At 29.7% G+C, this 20,264-nt stretch overlaps 3 protein-coding genes across 3 annotated transcripts; all 3 read right to left on the reverse strand.

The window, feature by feature from the left end:
* Positions 1-701: 701 nt before the first annotated feature.
* Positions 702-18,665, reverse strand: LOC123290989 (gastrula zinc finger protein XlCGF57.1-like). The gene is made up of 3 exons (XM_044871402.1): positions 18,474-18,665; positions 17,961-18,392; positions 702-1,740 (listed from the first exon to the last, which is right to left on the reverse strand). Exons 1-3 carry the CDS (start codon positions 18,609-18,611, stop codon positions 907-909), a joined length of 1,404 nt encoding a protein of 467 aa, XP_044727337.1. The 5' UTR covers positions 18,612-18,665; the 3' UTR covers positions 702-906.
* On the reverse strand, positions 9,485-11,970 carry LOC123290968 (zinc finger protein 91-like). The gene is made up of 3 exons (XM_044871374.1): positions 11,788-11,970; positions 11,228-11,704; positions 9,485-10,686 (listed from the first exon to the last, which is right to left on the reverse strand). Exons 1-3 carry the CDS (start codon positions 11,911-11,913, stop codon positions 9,748-9,750), a joined length of 1,542 nt encoding a protein of 513 aa, XP_044727309.1. The 5' UTR covers positions 11,914-11,970; the 3' UTR covers positions 9,485-9,747.
* On the reverse strand, positions 12,589-14,973 carry LOC123290991 (zinc finger protein OZF-like). The gene is made up of 3 exons (XM_044871404.1): positions 14,633-14,973; positions 14,135-14,566; positions 12,589-13,527 (listed from the first exon to the last, which is right to left on the reverse strand). Exons 1-3 carry the CDS (start codon positions 14,756-14,758, stop codon positions 12,694-12,696), a joined length of 1,392 nt encoding a protein of 463 aa, XP_044727339.1. The 5' UTR covers positions 14,759-14,973; the 3' UTR covers positions 12,589-12,693.
* Positions 18,666-20,264: the final 1,599 nt, after the last annotated feature.

A 20,264-nucleotide genomic window follows, 5' to 3' on the forward strand; every position in this document is an offset into this window, starting at 1 on the left:
TGTATATTTTAGAAGATCTACCATTTTCCTTGTACGAGTCCCTTCAAAAGGGTCAGTTCTAACTCACAATCAGACAGACCTTTTGAATAGCTACGTTAAGATTTTGTTGGTAAAAAAATCCCAGGAATGTTAGTATATTTTATAACATAAATTAAAAACAAAGTACGCTTTTTAAATTATATATAATTGTTTATTAAATCTTGCACATCGTAGTTTTCGGATAACATAGTACAATGGATTCCCAATTTTAAGGAGACTTATTGATTTGTTTGAGATAAATTTTTGAGAAATTTCCATGTAAAATAAATTGGGAGTTCACATTCATAAAATCCAAACTCTTGTCTTTTTGCGTTTTACAATAATTTTTATTTTTATGTAAACTACAGACTTTTATGACATATTTTGATTTTTGCCGTCGCACTCTCTCTGCAAATTTACCACTCGCGGACATTATCTATCTCTTTTTTAACACAAAAAATATATTGATAACTGGAAGTTGCAACTCGCCAACTGGCGGTAATAATTCGTACTAATTAAAATAAGAAGTACACCCGAATTCAGTAGTTACAATTTCGACTGCCAGATGGCAATACTTGTATTTACCATTTTTAAGGTCAATAAAAATATTCAAATTCAAATCACATAAATCCCGCCAAATGGTTAAAAAAAATTGTACTACTAAACAGGAAGTGGACCGCTTTTTTAGTAGTTCCAATTTAGACCATCTGATTATCTACCATTTATCAATAACGAGTGCTAAATTTGCTGAGAGATCGATCGTCCTTTTTTCTGCTGAACACAGACATTTAAATATTCAATAGAAGGGCTGTATTAGAGAGTCTATATTTAATATAAGTAAGTCTGTGATTTACACGTTTAGTTTAAATATATACAATTTTCCTCAATTTAAATTGAGTTTCGCATAAAATTCTCGCTTGAGTTTATGTGTGTTTTTGAATGAATTTGTAATGCTATTTTTTGTATAAATCTTTTACCACACACTTCACATTTATGTGGTTTTTCACCGGTATGACGTCGTTCATGATGCACTAAAGTTTTCTTATGATTAAACGCTTGTGGACAAAACCTACACTGAAACTTTCGTTCATCTAAATGGGCGCATGAGATATGTTCTTTTAAATTATCTTCAGACCGATACGTTTTATCACAATGTTTACAGGCAAACGGTCGTTCGGTTGAATGAGTTCTTAAATGTTTACGTAAATCAGCCGCAAAACGTGACGCATGCCCACAAATGTTGCATAAAAAATTTCGTTCACGTATTTTATCCTCGTGTATTAGTTTAATGTGTCTTGCTAACGTGTCCTCACGTATAAATGTTTTTGAACATACGATGCATGTCCGTTTATCACGTTCTTCATGAGTTGCCAAATGATTGTTAAGACTCTTTTTCGTTATTGATTTACCACAAATATGACATGCTACATACATTTCCATGGCATGTTTTTCCTTATTATGACATTTTAATTCTCGTTTATCTTGGAATGATTTGTCACATCTTCGACAATGAAGTTTCGGTGATAAATGTTTACATTTATGGTATTTTAAGTTATAAATATTTGTGAATACTTTATTACATGTACTACAAGTGTGATTCAATGGATTGTGGGCTACTTCCTGGTGCTGCTTTAAATGTAATGGATGATAACATTTTAATTTACATTCGCTACATTTTAAGGGTTTCGCTCTGTGTTTACGTTGCATATGTTGGCCCAATACCTAAAATAAATTTATCTATTAAAAATGACATTACTAACAGAGATGATTGTTTAAATACTTTGTATATTTTGAACTAAAAATTGATCTAGGATCAGGCGTAGAATTTTATAGCCAATTCAGGACGACTAGAGATTTGAGGGTTTGTTTTCAAGGTTGTGACTAACAACGTTAACTAATAAAAAAAAATTGATTCTTTAAGAACAATCTTCAAATAACAAAATAATTGAATAAAAAACACAAAAACAACTTTTCTAATATTCAACATAGCTGGGTATCGTGTTCTTTCGAGTCTATTAGAAGTCAAAATTATCGATTTCCGTCAGAAAATTAAAGAGGTCAGTTTATTGACTATTTGACTATTTTTATATAAAAAAATGCGCTAAATACGATGGTGACATACAAAAAATTGTGAACCCTGGGCCCCATTATTAAAAATTATGTTTTTTAGCGGCTATTTTCATTGTTTCGATCCTTTTCGATTTTTTAAAGAAAACAGTGCATCGGGCCAAAAAAGAAAAGAGCCAGGAAATTAAGATTTTAACACAAAGCGTCGTTTAGCACTAGTTGCGACCTTTTATATCTTTGACCGTTAAATTGTTTTAAACAAATGAGGGGTAAAAAATTAACAAGCGCCGTTTTGTTCAGTTTTTTTTTTTTTTTGTTATTACATCTCACGTATTTTGCAATTGTTTAAACAAATTAACTGATTTGTTTATAAGAGATTTGCTTTCTATGGCAGTTTTTGAACTATCCACTCCGACTGAGCAAAATATTAATAAGGACAACTGCAGAGAAGACTCGCTTAGTATGCTATTTTGGAAATAATGTCACATACTTACCCATACTTTTTTAAATTCTTTATCACACTTCTGACAAATAAATGTTTCTACCTCATTTTCATCATTTCTAATATCTTCATTGGTACCATTTTCAGATTTAGTTTGTATTTTCATTTTATTCAATTTCACTTTAGATTTTTTTCTTTTTTTTATTATATTATTTGGTTCTAATTTTTTTAAATCATCTTCATTGTCTCCTAAATTATTTTCATTTTTTATATTTTCCTGTATATCTTCGTCTTCGCTTTCTTCTTTGATATCCACGAAAGTAGTATCATCAGTGTAATCTTCGATTTCTTCATTTTTTATGTTATTAAAATCAATTTGGTTATTTGATAAATTAATTTTACTCTGTTTAATAATTTGACGAAAAGTATTGTCTGAATTTTCACATAATTGTTTAAAATTAATGGTATTTTGTAATTGAAGAAAACAAGCGTTACATATTTGATTTGGTAGATCATCGTTTTCCCAAATCTATGAGTAAGAAAATTAAATAAAAAACCGTCTTTTTAGATGGATTAATTTTTTTTATACGTATGTATTAACTTCTAACCGTGACCCGTCTATGTTTAACAACCTTGATTCTTTGGACACACTAGGTCTCTTAACCCTTTCTTAGTCGCCCTATTAGCTCAGTTGGTTAAGGCATAACCAATTCCGTCCTCGGTATGCTTTGGGTAGCGGGTTCGATTCCCGCCGTTCGCAACAAGAATTAATTTAATTAATAGTTGTGATGGGCTGGTGTAATGCATGGTATATGCATGAAGGAGGTGCACTCAGCCTCTGAAATTGAGGAGCTGATAAATAAAATTATCAGCTGAAAGGTGGTAAATGGTAAAACACATATGGTATCACAATGGGCTCTATAGTCTAAGTGTGTCCTTCGTGGACAGCCAATATAACCTCACTTAACCTAACCTACCCTTTCTTAGACGCTTTCTATCGAGAAGATAGCAAATACCCACAAGGGATGATAACAAAATTTGTCAAACATTTTTTTTTTTTTTGGAAGTTTCGGTTTTTTCCCGAGAGGGTGCTAATAACCATTTATAAAGTTTCATTATACTGAAATTTTGTGTAGCGTTTTCTAAACACTCTGTACCACCGTGTTATTAGTCCCATCAAACGAACACGGTGTTATGTTTTTGTATTATATTTTTTAATGTTACCTGTACAGAAGCACACGCTATTATCATATCAATTATTTTAAATGAAGTAATTGATAGCAATGTTTTTTCCAATTTCATACAAATACGACAAACTTTATCAAAATCCTCCATTTCACATATATCCATTTTTAAAAGATTTCAGGTATTAAGTCAAAATTAGGGGGTTAAGAAACATTCAGATTTGTGTGAGACTTCTTTAAGAAATTATTTTTGAAATCACAAAGTCGTAATGTCTCTCACCTGCGAGTAAATTTAATCTATAATTTAGGAACAATTTGGTGAACTTCTATTAGAAGTTAATTACCTAGTGGATTTATTTTGGTCTTGAAAAGTGTACTATTCATAAATTACTTCAAAACTCCCAAGACTGTTAGAAATTTCCTAAATGGGGCTCAAGCATTTTTAAGAATTTGAGGCCGTTTAATCTTTTATTGGTTACACAAATGGATAATATGTTTGTGCAAAAATTCTTCATTTTAGACGAAGTAAGGATTTTTTATTGATGGTGAAAGTTCTGGGAATAAGTTTCCTATGGTCAGACTAAAGCGGGCCAAGGGTAAGCAACAGATAAAATTCCCCTGATTCTGAACTTTTCATTTACTTAGCTGATTAAGCATGTGCCAGAACATTTTATTTATGAAATTTTTAGAGCAAAGACTTTTGATTTTCTCCAAATAATCCAAAAATTTTCTTTTTTTTGGCCAAAAACTTGGTAAACCATTAACGGATACGGATATTCGGAACATCAATGGTGTATAGGAAATCTATATTTATGGTGTAAAAATAAAAAACGTAGTATTTACAAAAATATTTAAATTTACAAGAAATTTTATTGATATTCATCCACGTGTAATAATTACAATTAAATATACAAACGTTTGAAAATATTCTTACAAATCCAATTAAAATAATATACTAGTAATTAAACATAATTTTAATTGAGTATAAATAAAGAAAATTAAAAATTTGCCTATTTTACTTATATAAAAAATAGGCTTTGAACTTATAAATATTTCGGTTCTGTTCGCAACGAATATTTATTAAGTCTTGGGTTAAGGTTGGTTTAAGTTTAACGTCGAATTTTATTAATACTGCCTTGGTTTTTATAAGGTTGTTGTGAAGAAAATGGCTATTTAATTATATTTTTATGCAAATTAAAATTTGTTTATTTAAAGTTGATAGCAGATACGTCGTTCTATATACTTGGGACAAAGTGAGAAGGACAATGAGACCCCCTTCCACTTTAACAACCTTAATTTTATGCTACCATCTAAAGCTAAACAAACAATTAGCTTTGTATAAAATTCTCGCTTGTGTTTGTATGTGTTTTCATATGAACTCTCAATGCAACTTTTTGTATAAATCTTTTATCGCACACTTCACATTTATGTGGTTTTTCACCAGTATGACGTCGTTCATGATTCACCAAAATTCTCCGTTCATGAAAGGCTTGTGGACAAAATCTACATTGATGTTTCCGTTGATTTAAATGTACACGTCTGACATGATCTCTTAAATTATCTGCAATCTTATACGTTTTATCACATTGATCACACGCATATGGTCTTTCATTTGAATGAGACGTTAAATGCATACGTAAATCGGACGTTGAACGTGCTGCATGTCCACAAATATTACATAAATGATTACGTGCTGGTTGTTGATTCTCATGTACATATTTAATATGATTGGATAATGATAGCTGAAGCAAGAATGTTTTTGAACATATTTCGCATTTAATTTTTTCACGTTCATTATGAATCACCAAATGAATTTTTATATTTTTTTTCAATACTGATTTACCACAAATATGGCATGCTACATACAATTCTGTACGTTTATGTGCTTCTTTAATATGACATTTTAGATCTCGTTTATCTTCGAATGATTTGTCGCATCGTGGACATTGTAATAATTTTAATGAATTTCGTTTACATTTATGATATTTTAATTTATAAATATTTTTTACTACTTTGTTGCATTTAGTGCATGTCAGATTCAATGGATTGTGCATCAATTCTTTATGCTTCTTTAAATGGATTGGATGATAACTTTTTAACTTACATTTATCACATTTTAACGGCTTCGCCCTGTGTTCAAGATGCATATGTTTACTCAATATCTAAAATAAATTTATTTATCAGAAATAATATAATTTTATCTAAGTCTAAGCAGTTACATTTCAGCATTATCTCAGATTATAATACGCGCCCTTGAGACGTCAAGATTCCAATTGAGTATAGTCTATAAATGCTTCGAGAAACTGAACCGCCTGGCACTGACTAACACAGTCAGGCTGATCAAGGTGCCGGATCACTCTGGTGTTAAAGAGAACTAAGAAACAGACTCGTTGGCACGAGAAAGGTCATCTCAACACCACTGCTTAGCCTCTAAATAGCACTAAATTTACTTGTTGAAATACTCTATAAACTAAATTGAATATAAATATTTGAACTGCATCATTACTTATTGATAGAAATATAAGAAACAGAGAATTAATAGAATTTATTTTAAGTTTTGACTCTAAAACTGTAGGTTCTGAGTTGACTATCATTGCTTAAACGGTTTATATTTGTATGATCGCCAAATACTTACCCACGCTTTTTTAAATTCTTTATTACACTTATCACAATTAAAAGTTTCTGTGACATCTTCGTCATCTTGAATATCTTCACAAATATCATTTTCCTCTTCAGATTTAGCTTCTATTTGTATTTTATTCAGTTCCGGTTTACATTTATTTGTTTCAAATTTGTCAGAATCATTTTCATTATTAGCAATTTTAATGGTTACATTTTCCAATATATTTTCATTTTTTATATTTTCATGAGTATCTTCTTCTTTGATATCTATGAAAGTAGTATCATCAATATATTCATCAAATTCTTCATCCTTCACGTTATCAAGATTATTTTCATTATTCGATAAATTAATTTTATTTTGTTTAATAATTTGTCGAAATGTATTGTCTGAATTTTGACATAATTGTTTGAAACTAACGGTATTTTGCAATTGTAGAAAACAAGACTGACATATTTGATTTGGTAGATCATCATTTTCCCAAATCTATAATTGGAAAAATTAATTTTAAATCTTCTATTTACATGTATTACACATTTTTTATAACAATGATTATGCATAATTTAGAAATCAAAATTAATATTTTTTTGAGATTATTAAACTATTAGTATATTGTAATTAACTCAAATACTTTTTAAATATAAATTTTATATTAGTTTAGAAAGTATAAGCTGTTTTATTAGACCTTTCTTATATCTAATAGCAGAAAACTTTGATATAAATTAATTACAACTTCAATCAGAATATTTTGAATATTTTTTATACACGTATTTTCATCTTTAGTAATCATCATAATTTATTTACTAAAGAGAAAAATTCCCTGAAATTTTGCATGGCATTTCCTGAACACTCTGTAATACTATGTTATATGTATATTTTGTCAATGAATTACTTTGAAATGTTTATATTACCTGTACTGAAGCACACTCTATTATCATATCAATTATTTTAAATGAAGTAATTGATAGGAATGTTTTATCGAATTTCATACAAATACGACAGACTTTTTCGAAATCAGACACAACACATGTATTCATTTTTCAAATCAGTTTACGTTTTAACTAAGAATTGATGAATTGTTAACGAAAGTAGATTGTTAAGTTTAAACATAGATTAATTCAAAATTAAAATAATTCTGTGCTTAAATCAATAGAAATTAAAGCTTATTTTCTATTGTGGGCATCTCAAACAGAAAATAATTGATAATATTTGGCGAACATAAGTAGATCAAAATGATATGACATTTCTATTACTGCAACGATCAGTTGTCCTAGCGGCAAGTTGCAGAATGTGGATTATACGTCAAAGTGGTATGCCCGTATTAAAAAACAGAACTTATCGTTAGCCAAATAATGTTTGTATGCAATTCAGATTGATAATAATAATTAAAGAAATATACTATTTCTTCATAAATAATCCGCTAAATTTGAACAATGGGTCATAATTGCATACAATTTAGACGCCCATGATGATTGCTAGAATGAAGTTATTGAGGGGTACCGAGACATTGAAGAAAATTTATGTACTATTTTATTTAGTTTTTGACACCACTTAGCAATTATTGAGATTACTACTTATGTTAACCCGATCTATCTATTTGGATGTTATTAAATCAATAAGGGATAATCCTGATATCGAATTGGCCATATTACCCATAAAAATGTAAAACTAGACTTGACATCATGACAAAATTTCAAAGTGAAATTAAAATTGATTAAAAAACGAAGAAGTTTTAAGCAATCAAAGATTGTATTCAAACGTTGCCCATCTTCTTTTAGCAAAACAAAGTTTTACATGTAATAGGTTGGCTGATAAGTCCCCGGTCTGACACATAAATGGCGTCGCTAGTATTAAATGCATATTATTTTTATATAGTACCAACCTTCAAATGATTCGTGTCAAAATTTGACGTCTGTAAGTCAATTAGTTTGTGAGATAGAGCGTCTTTTGTGAAGCAACTTTTGTTATTGTGAAAAAAATGGAAAAAAAGGAATTTCGTGTTTTGATAAAATACTGTTTTCTGAAGGGAAAAAATACAGTGGAAGCAAAAACTTGGCTTGATAATGAGTTTCCGGACTCTGTATTTTTTCCCTTCAGAAAACAGTATTTTATCAAAACACGAAATTCCATTTTTTCCATTTTTTTCACAATAACAAAAGTTGCTTCACAAAAGACGCTCTATCTCACAAACTAATTGACTTACAGACGTCAAATTTTGACACGAATCATTTGAAGGTTGGTACTATATAAAAATAATATGCATTTAATACTAGCGACGCCATTTATGTGTCAGACCGGGGACTTATCAGCCAACCTTAATCTCTACGGCGATACTTACGTATGACGTCACTTTAGGGTATAGGGTATTTTCCTCTTTGGATAAATAGGAATTTCAAACTTTCATATCTTTTAAAAACCAACTTTACTTTGCTGCACGTCCAATGAGAGTTCTTCACTTTAAGTGATAAAACAATTTAAATCGATCCCATCTTGGCAGACGTAATGGAAGTTTCTTTCTAGATTTTAATAAACAGAAAAATAACATAAATTCTCGAAATTGTTGTAGACTGGTAACAGTGCAATTGCTTGGCATATAGCTATACTTAGCAGCATAAGTGAGATTTGTTTAGAATAATCTGCGAAAAATAAATTTCGAAAAGAGGATAAACTTCACACTTGCTGACTGTTGCTTCTCATATATTTGAATTTTTTAATAGAATATAAAATCCATATAGTTAAACTAACATTGATTAGATTGATAGATTTCTCATTACAATCCAAAAAATCGTTAAAAATGTAGAATTTACGATAATGAAATACCGCTCATGAAAAATCATTTTTCATGCCTGTTTTGGACCATCAGTTAAGGACCAAACGTATTTCTACATATATTTTTAATTTATAAACGAAGATATCTTTTGTATAGCTGAGGATACATTCTTCTGTATACAACCATTCTATTTTTTTTTTTTGTTAACAAATCGCCCGGTTTATTACTACAGGAAAGTTATCGGTTGGGATATATCTAAAATTCAACATAATATCTCTGATATTTCATGTTTTTATTTTCATGTAATGGCTTTTAAATTACAAAGATATTACAATTTCTTTCATATTCCAATGAATTTAAAAAAAAATGTAATTTGTACGTAATAGTTCTGTCGCATTCAACTTGTCAATTAGCCATTCAATTAAAAGCCTAGCCTTTTTCTAAACCAAGTCAATTGCCTAATTGTTTGATTGAATGGCTAAATATCATTCAGGCCGCTAATTTAACGGTGTCCGTTAGTAAACAGGATACGATGTTATTTGAACGATTAATTAATCTAGTTGGCAGCGACATCTCTATTATGTAATATCATAATTACATAATACTTAAGTCATATGTCATTCACCATTAAATACCTCATCTAAACCTAGTTTTGCGAAAGATTTTCTTTTGAGTTTGTATGTATTTTCGAATGAATTTGCAATGCAACTTTTTGCACAAATCCTTTACCACACACTTCACATTTATGTGGTTTTTCACCGGTATGACGTCGTACATGATGCACTAAAGTTCTTTTTGCATGAAAAGCTTGTGAACAAAATGTACACTGAAACTTTCGTTGATTTAAATGAGCGTGTGAGATATGTTGTTTTAAATGATCTGCACGCCGATACGTTTTATCACAATGATCACACGCGTACGGTCGTTCGTTGGAATGTATCACTAAATGCTTACGTAATGCATGTGCGGAACGTGCCGCATGTCCACAAATATTACATAAATGCTTACGTTCTGGTAATTGATTCTCATGTACTAATTTAATATGATTTTTTAACGATTTCTGATGCATGAAAGTTTTTGAACAAAATTCGCATGTGAATTGAAACTTTTGTTCGTTTAAATGTACGTGCGATACATGATCCCTTAAATGGTCTGGACGTCGATATGTTTTATCACAATGTTCGCACGCGTACGGTCTTTCATTTGAATGGATTAACAAATGTCTACGTAATCCATTCGATGTTCGTGACGCATGACCACAAACATTACATAAATGTTTACGTTCAGGTATTTGATTCTCATGGACTTGTTTAATATGAATTTTTAACGATGCCTGATGTACGAATGTTTTTGGACAGAATTCGCATGTAAGTTTATCACGGTCTTTGTGAGTTAATAAATGTTTTTTAAGGCTATTTTTCAGTACTGATCTCCCGCAAATATGACATGCTACATGTTTTTCTATCTTATTATGAATTAATTCGTCGTGCTTCTTTAAATGTAATGGATGGTAAAATTCTAATTCACATTTATTACATTTTAGTACCTTGGCTTTGTGTTTACGATGCATATGTTTGCCCAATACCTAAAATATAAAGGTCAGACAATTTTATATAATCTGAAAATGAGCCAAAGGTCTAAATACAAATTGTTTAAACATTTTAAAGATCGTTCAAATTATTAAAAAATACATTGAGTTATTGAAATAAATAAGACGATACTCGAAATAAAAACGATTCTACCCTCCGAAAATGCCAATGAGGTAAAGAAATTATAGTACAACTAATAAGCCGGAGAGCATAAGGAAAGAAGAAACAGCACCAATTTTAATGAAACTTTTTGTAACGTGTAAACAGGACTCCAAAGAACATTCAGCCAACTTAACCTAGTCATAAGGAGGCATATGCAGTGCAAATTTTTTTGAAATGCTGATATTGGCTAAAAATTGTCATCCAATAGGTTTTTTTGTTCGCTGAATACGAATATGATGTCAGATTACAAAAATTCTGTCACGTATTTCAAAAATCGTAAAATCTTTGACCCGAAATTTCACAACTCCAAACCATGTTTCTTCATTATAATGGCGAATCCAGTTCTATTATGTATGTCTAGAAATAAACACTTACCCATAATTTTTTAAATTCTCTATTACACTTCTCACAAGAAAACGTTTCCGTGACATTGTCATCGTTTTTAATATCTTCACATGTATCACTTTCTTCTTCGGATTTAGTTCCCATTTGCATTTTATTCGATTCTAGTTTTTCTTTATTTTTAATTTCTAACACATTCTTTTGTTCTAATTTTTTAGACTCCCCATCATTGTGACCGATTTTATTTTTTTCATTTTCCAAAATATTTTCATTTGTGACATTCTCAGAAATATCATCTTCTTCTTTAATATCTAATGGAGAATTATCTTGAGCATAGTCTTCTAACTCTTCATCTTTTACTTTATTCGATAAATTGATTTTATTCTGCTGGATAATTTGACGAAATGCATTGTCTGAGTTTTCACATAATTGTTTAAAATTAATGGTATTTTGTAATTGTAAAAAACAAGCGTGGCATATTTGATTTGGTAAATCATCATTTTCCCAGATCTGTAAATTAAAATCAGATTTATTGGAAATTCGTTTTTCTAATAACACCCGGTATATAATTAATTATTTACTATACTCCTTACTTGTACAGAAGCACATGCTATTATCATATCAATTATTTTAAATGAAGTAATTGATAGTAATGTTTTATCAAATTTCATACAAATACGACAAACTTTTTCGAAATCAGACATTACACATGTTTCCATTTTTCCAACATTTCACAAATTATCTTAAAATTAAGATATTAATGGAGTTCGTTTCTATGAACGATCGTTAGTCAACGGCAATTTGAACGTTTTCTATTTTTAATTTAACAGAATAATACAATGAATAAGCCAGAAAAGTGTCGAAAGTGGGAAAAAAGTACCCATTTTAATGAGAATTTTTGTAATATGTTTATAATATCCTAAGGAACATTCAGACAACTTAACCTAATCATAAGGGGACATAGGGATCCCAGCGAGGGGTATATTTAGTCCAAATTTTTTTGAAATGCTTGTTTTTACTTAAAGTTGTCATCTAGTTGGTATTTTTGGTCGCTGAATACGAATCCGAAGTCAGATTATACGAATTCTGTCACGTATCCCAAAAACCGTACCATTTTTGACATGATTTTCCACTTTTTGGCACAAAAACTGTAAACTAATTATCGTCCAAACTGTTATCTAGGAGATATTTTTGGTCGCCGATTACGAATCTAATGACAGATTAACGGATTCTGTCACGTTTTCCGAAAACTGGGCATGTATTTTAAACTAAATATGATTGTAATTTAATATTAAACCGAGTTTACGGATGGGGATTTATAGGGTGGGGTAAAAATCATGCACAAATTATTAAAATTAATTGTAGAAAATTATTTTAATTTTAAATATGCCGTATATTTAATCCATTAATTTTCTTTATTATCAAAAGAATTATAATACATGTCGTTAGAGACTATTTTTTCCACCCTAGTACATATGATATAACTATCATCTAAATTATCAACTTTGAATTAGATTTTCTTTTAAGTTATGTATTTTCATATGACTTTTCATTGCAACTTTTTGTATAAATCCTTTACCACATACTTCACATTTATGTGGTTTTTCACCGGTATGCCTTCGTACATGATGCGTTAGATTTATTTTTGTAAAAAAAGCAAGTGTACAAAGCGTACACTGGTACTTCCGTATATTTAAATGTGCTCTCGCGATATGCCCTTTTAAGTCATCTTCACGCCGATAAGCCTTATCGCAACGATCACACGCATGAGGCTTCTCACTTGAATGTACCATTAAATGCTTACGTAATTGACTCGGTGCTGTGGTTGCATATCCACAAATATTGCATAAATGGTTACGTGCTGGTTGTTCCTTCTCATGTACTACTTTAATATGAGCGGCTAACGTTTTCTGACTAATAAATGTTTTTGAACATTTATCGCACGTAATTTTATCACGTTTTTTATGAATATTTTTCATATGTTTTATTATACTTGCTTTTAGCACCAATTTACCACAAATATAACATGTTACTTTCATTTCTACATGTTTATGTACTTCTTTATTATGATATTTAAGCTCTCGCTTATCATCGAATGATTTGTCGCATCGTGGACATTGTAATAATTTTGATGAATTTGATTTACATTCATGATTTTTTAATTTATAAATATTTAAACAAACAATTCCACATTTATTACAAGTATGATTCAATTTATTGTGAGTTAATTCCTGATGCTCTTTTAAATGTAATGGATGGTAAAATTTTAATTTACATTGATTACACTTTAACGCTTTGACTTTGTGTATACGATGCATATGTTTACCCAATACCTTCAACAGAAGTTAATTTATTAAATATCACAAAATGTTTAAACATTAAGTATAATATGTTAAAACTGGAATTTAAATATCACAAAATGTTTAAACATTAAGTATAATATGTTAAAACTGGAATGAAACCGAGTAGAAGAACGTTTACAAAACGTTGCCGTTCAACTAACGGCCTGATTGACATTCAGTCGTCTGAATCGTGCACTTTTAAACGTTAGAGTTGAGTTTTGTACCTTAATTTATTTATAATTAAGTGCACATGAAATGAGAAAGTTTTTTTGCAAGCTTCTGTCAAACAAACAAATAATAATTTTGTAATTGACCAAATAGTTTCTATGTCCTCACATATGTTTGTCCCTGTCTGTTTCCAGATTGCTATAAGTGTTCGTTATTTGTGTTTATAATGTGTTAGTAAAGGAATTTGGCAACAAGGGCAAACATACATGATAATGCAGAGCTATTTTGATAGAGATGCCATTTCAAAAATTGGCTTTAAATAATTGTGACAAATTATTGTACCTACAGTAAAAATATCTCAATTCCAAACCATGTTTCTTCATTATGGCGAAAACAGCTCAATTATGTATGGCTAGGAATAAACACTTACCCATAACTTTTTAAATTCTCTATTACACTTCTCACAAGAAAACTTTTCCGTGGTATTGTCATCGTCTTCAATATCTTCACATGTATCACTTTCTTCTTCGGATTTAGTTTGTATTTGTATTTTATTCGATTCCGGTTTTTCTATATTTTTAATTTCTAACGCATTGTTTTGTTCTGATTTTTTGGACTCCTCTTCATTGTGAGCGATTTCTTCGTCTTTAATATCTAATGGAGAAAAATTACGAGCATACTCTTCAATTTCTTCATTTTTTATGTTGATAAAATCATTTTCATTGTTAATTTTATTCTGCTCAATAATTTGACGAAATGCATGGTCTGAATTTTCACATAACTGTTTGAAATTTATAGTATTTTGTAATTGAAGAAAACAAGCGTGGCATATTTGATTTGGTAAATCATCATTTTCCCAAATCTGTAAATTAAAAGGAAATCGTTTTTTTATTAACACCCGGTATATAATTAATTATTTACTCATTACCTGTACAGAAGCACATGCTATTATCATATCAATTATATTAAATGAAATAATGGATAGAAATGTTTTGTCGAATTTCATACAAATTCGGCATACTTTTTCGAAATCAGACATTACACATGTTTCCATTTTTCCAACATTTCACTAATTAACTCAAAATTATGATATTTATAGAATTCGTTTCAATGAACAATCGGCGGTCCACGGCTAATTTGAATGTTTTTTATATTATTCAGAGAAAGAAATCAAATTGGTAAATTTCTATTTAAAATAAGCAAGTTATGTAAGTTTCTGAGAATACCACAGTTGATATTCAATTATATTCCTCCATTAAGGTGTTAGTCTCCGTACAATGTTATAAAAATATTCTGTACTATATCAACAGCAATAGTATGTATGTATACACATGCTTAGCATACATACATCATAATCAAATAAAGTATTCTTTTTAACTCTCATGTACAAACGCGAAGTATTCTCGTGGCCATAATTCTGTAGGTATTATCGTATTAAAATCTGTATGATAAAATACATCTCTCTTCAACCACTTTACTCTAAATATAATTGTTTCTGTTTAACAATAAATTTAAATAACTTTGAGTAATTATATCTCAAGAATGAAATGGTCAATATTTTTTTTTTTTAAGTCAGATCAGAAATTATTTTTTTATAACACGTAACCTCTCCTATGCTTATGCTATATACTAGCTGTTAAACCCGCTTCGCTGGGTTGTTTTTGCACATTTAAATATCAAAATTGTTAAATGAAAGACTTTTTTTTTAATTCTCTCTGTGTGTACGGAACAGTAAGATTTTTTTGGCCGATCTCAATATTATGTCTACACTCTCTGTGTGTACGGAAAAGATCGATAGAAACCCATGGAACATTCCAGAATATTCGAGAAAGTTCTAGAAAATTCGATAGAAATCCATAGAACATTCCAGAATGTTCGAGAAAATTCTAGAAAATTCGATAGAAATCCATAGAACATTCCAGAATGTTCGAGAAAATTCTAGAAAATTCGACAGAAACCCATGGAACATTCCAGATTGTTCGAGAAAGTTTGATAAAATTCAATAATAATCCATACAACATTCGAGAATATTCGAGAAAGTTCTAGAAAATTCGATAGAAATCCATAGAACATTCCAGAATGTTCGAGAAAATTCTAGAAAATTCGATAGAAATCCATGGAACATTCCAGAATGTTCGAGAAAAATCGAAAGACATTTGCGCCAGTAGCGCCATCTAGTGAAAATTGTACTATTGACAGTGGGGCCTATTGTACTATTAGAACTATTTTTTAAATCTATTTTCTATGAATTCCTAGATCATTTTTAATTCCACCCCCACCAAACTCCCTTATTCACAATGGGAGCCTAAGGGCTACCCAATGACATAATCCCCTACCTAAGGTCAATGGTTAGTTTTAGGGAAAATCGGGGACATACAAACAAACACTCTCTTTTTATATATATAGATTAATTATCCGAACTTAAATTGAATTTATCCCGAGCTAGAGACGGTCAATTTTAGAATTACAAAACAAATTTAGAATTTTCTATCGATATGCCCATATAGCGAGACAACAGTCTTCAGATATAAATGTATCCTTTATTAAGGCAAACTCGAAAATGAAATTTATATATTAAGGAATAAATATCTTCGACATCTATTAAAAAGCATCGATGGATCACTGAAGAAATTATTTACGAAATTTGATAATCGATGCAACACAAATAGCTGAATTTTCTTTCAAGAAATTTCATAAAAAATTAATACTTATGATTTTTAAACTAAATATGATAACTATTTAATCTTACACAGTTTGGGGATGGAACGAATTGTTTCCCCAATTTTATCCTAGGAAAATTAGGAATTTGTCTAATATGTAAAAAAAATTAGGGGTGTATTTATAGGGTACACAAGAATTTGAAGTAAAAATATTAAAAATAATAAAATTATTTCCATCAATTCACACATCCACATTTTATTCATCAATTTTTTGTTTGTTTTTTTAATATCAAAAGGGCAATAAATGCCCTTTGAATTTATTTTTTCACCTTAGTACATATTACATAATTATTATCTAAATAATCAACTTTGTATTAGATTTTCTTTTGAAGTATGTATTTTCATATGAGTTTTCATTGCAACTTTTTGTATAAATCCTTTACCACATACTTCACATTTATGTGGTTTTTCACCGGTATGCCTTCGTACATGATGCGTTAGAGTTCTCTGTGTAAAAAAAGCATGCGTACAAAACGTACACTGATACTTCCGTATATTTAAATGTGCCTTTGCGATATGCCCTTTTAAATAATCTTCACGCCGATACGCCTTATCACAACGATCACACACATAAGGCTTCTCACTTGAATGTACCATTAAATGCTTACGTAATTCACTAGGTGATCTGGTTGCATATCCACAAATATTACATAAATGATTACGTGGAGGTCGTTTATTTTCATGTACTATTTTAATATGAGCGGTTAACGTTTGCTGACTAAAAAATGTTTTTGAACATTTATCGCACGTAAATTTATCACGTTTTTTATGAATCACCAAATGAATTTTTATATTTTCTTTTAGTACCAATTTACCACAAATATGACATGTTACTTTCATGTCTACATGTTTATGTACTTCTTTATTATGATATTTAAGCTCTCGCTTATCTTCGAATGATTTGTCGCATCGTGGACATTGTAATAATTTTAATGAATTTCGTTTACATTTATGATTTTTTAATTTATAAATATTTAAACAAACTATTCCACATTTATTACAAGTATGATTCAATTTATTGTGAGTTAACTCCCGATGCTCTTTTAAATGTAATGGATGGTAAAATTTTAATTTACATTGATTACACTTTAACGCTTTGACTTTGTGTATACGATGCATATGTACACCCAATACCTACAACAGAATTTAATGCATTAAATATCACAAAATGTTTAAGCATTATGTATAAGTTGTTCAAACTGAGAGACCGAGTTAAGATGTATATGCTGCAGCCAAATAGCTTAATTAGCCGTTCAGTTAACATCATAGACTTTTTACTAAATGTCACCGTTCAGCTAACGGCCTGAATGATATTTATTCGTAACCAATGAGTATAAGATAGAAGAGAAGAACGTGTATGCGGGCACGAATGCCATCTGGTATTTGGGTCCTGTATATACTACAGTATTTACTACAGAATTAGTACATGTTATTATTACAAATAATTGTAACAGTAAAAATACCTTAACTCCAAACCATGTTTCTTCATTATGGCGAATACAGTTCTATCATGTATGTCTAGAAATAAACACTTACCCATAATCTTTTAAATTCTTTATTACACTTCTCACAAATAAACGTTTTTGTGACATTGTCATCGCCTTTGATATCTTCGCATGTATCACTTTCCTCTTCGGATTTAGTTCCTATTTGCATTTTATTCGATTGCGGTTTTTCTATATTTTTAATTTCTAACACATTGTCTTGTTCTGATTTTTTGGACTCCTCTCCAATGCGGTCGATTTCTTCTTCTTTAATATCTATTAGAGAATAATCATGAGCATAATCTTCAAATTCTTCATCTTTTACGTTGGCAAAATCATTTTCGTTATTAATTTTATTCTGCTCAATAATTTGTCGAAATGCATGGTCTGAGTTTTCACATAATTGTTTGAAATTAATGGTATTTTGTAATTGTAGAAAACAAGCGTGGCATATTTGATTTGGTAAATCATCATTTTCCCAGATCTGTAAATTAAAATCATATTTATTGGGAAATCGTTTTTCTAATAACACCCGGTATATAATTAATTATACTATACTCATTACCTGTACAGAAGCACATGCTATTATCATATCAATTATTTTAAATGTAGTGATAGATAGAAATGTTTCGTCGAATTTCATACAAATACGGCAAACATTTTCGAAATCAGACATTATACATGTTTCCATTGCTTCCAACATTTCACAAATTACCTTAAAATTAAGGTATTAATGGAGTTCGTTCTTAAGAAACGATCGGTGGTCAGCGGTTAAATTGAATATTTTTTAAGTTAACAGAAGGAAATCATATTCGTAAATTTCTAAATAAAGTCGCCAAATTATGTAAATTTCGGGGAAAACCACAATCGATATTCAATTATATTTCTACATTTATGTATAAAATGTAGCATTTATTAAACCCAACGCGAAAATGATATTTTTATTTCAAATAAAATATTAAGAAATGAGTATCTTCGACATTTACTAAAAAGCACAAATGGACCTTTGAAGAAACTATTTTCGAAATTCCATTATCGAAGCAACACCAATAACTGAAATTTTCTTTCAAGCAATTTCATAAAAAATAAATACACATAATTTTTTAAATTAAATATGATTTTGTTATTTCATCTTACATTGTTTGCGGATGACACGAGTAGTCCCAAGAAATTTATGAGAAAATGTGTCTAACATGTAAATAAATTAGGGATGCATTTATAAAGCGGTTTAAAAGTTATGCACACATTTAAAATTGGAATCTCCTAGGCTTATGCTTTAAGGTTGTTATATAGTGTATGGACGTTGTTATGAAGAAAATGCTTTTTAATGGAAAACTTTCCAAAATCATTTATATAGTAAAAAAAACCCTAGAAAAAGTTTGATAGCAGGCAAAATCAATACGATAATACATAAAAATCAATTCTTTTTTTATTCGCCTCAATCCGTTCAATAAAAGCAGAGATCGTAACCAAAGAAAACAATGTAGAGCACATATTATTGTTTTTAATTTAAAACAGATTGCAACTCCCTGTAAAATTTTTACTATTTTCGTTCTCTGAAGGTGCCTTTCTCCAGGTGGCTCTACACGTTATACTCGTGTAGGGCCATCTATTAGTTTTGATAATAACTTATCCATTTCAATGGTTGTTGGGGAATCAATTAAAATTAAAAATCGTAATTTTTAAACTGCAAATCACGTGACTTAAAACGCGGGTATGCCCTGCTGTGATGTCATAGCGGTATGAGTCATAGACCATCAGTTAGTTCAGTGTAGACAGCCGGGTATAATATATACATAGATAATAAGTATTTATATTTATTATAATCAGATGTCTATGAATATATCTGTCAAATTTATTTGTGTTATTACGTATAGTGATACCTATACTACGTCATCAAATTGAATGCCCGCGTTTTTGACAGTTTACAAAAGGTTTAAAATTTAATTTAAGTTTTTGGCAAGAAAGCGTGTGTATTTTTCCGAAATAAATTTTTGGTGGCTTTTGATTAGCAAAATCAACATTTTGAAGTACTTTTTCAAAAATAGTGGAATACCCCATTGTAAAAAGTTATTTCAATTTTGAATATGTGCATAAATTTTGCGCTACCCTGTCCTGTACATTTAATCCATTAATTTTTTTATTATCAAAAGAATTACAATAGAAGTCCTTTAAGTTTATTTTTTCACTTTAGTACATATTACATAATTATTATCTAAATAATCAACTTTGTATTAGATTTTCTTTTGAAGTATGTATTTTCATATGAGTTTTCATTGCAATTTTTTGTATAAACTCTATACCACATACTTCACGTTTATGTGGTTTTTCACCGGTATGCCTTCGTACATGATGT

Source organism: Chrysoperla carnea, chromosome 1, assembly GCF_905475395.1.
Source record: "Chrysoperla carnea chromosome 1, inChrCarn1.1, whole genome shotgun sequence".
Taxonomy (NCBI): Eukaryota; Metazoa; Arthropoda; class Insecta; order Neuroptera; family Chrysopidae; genus Chrysoperla; species Chrysoperla carnea.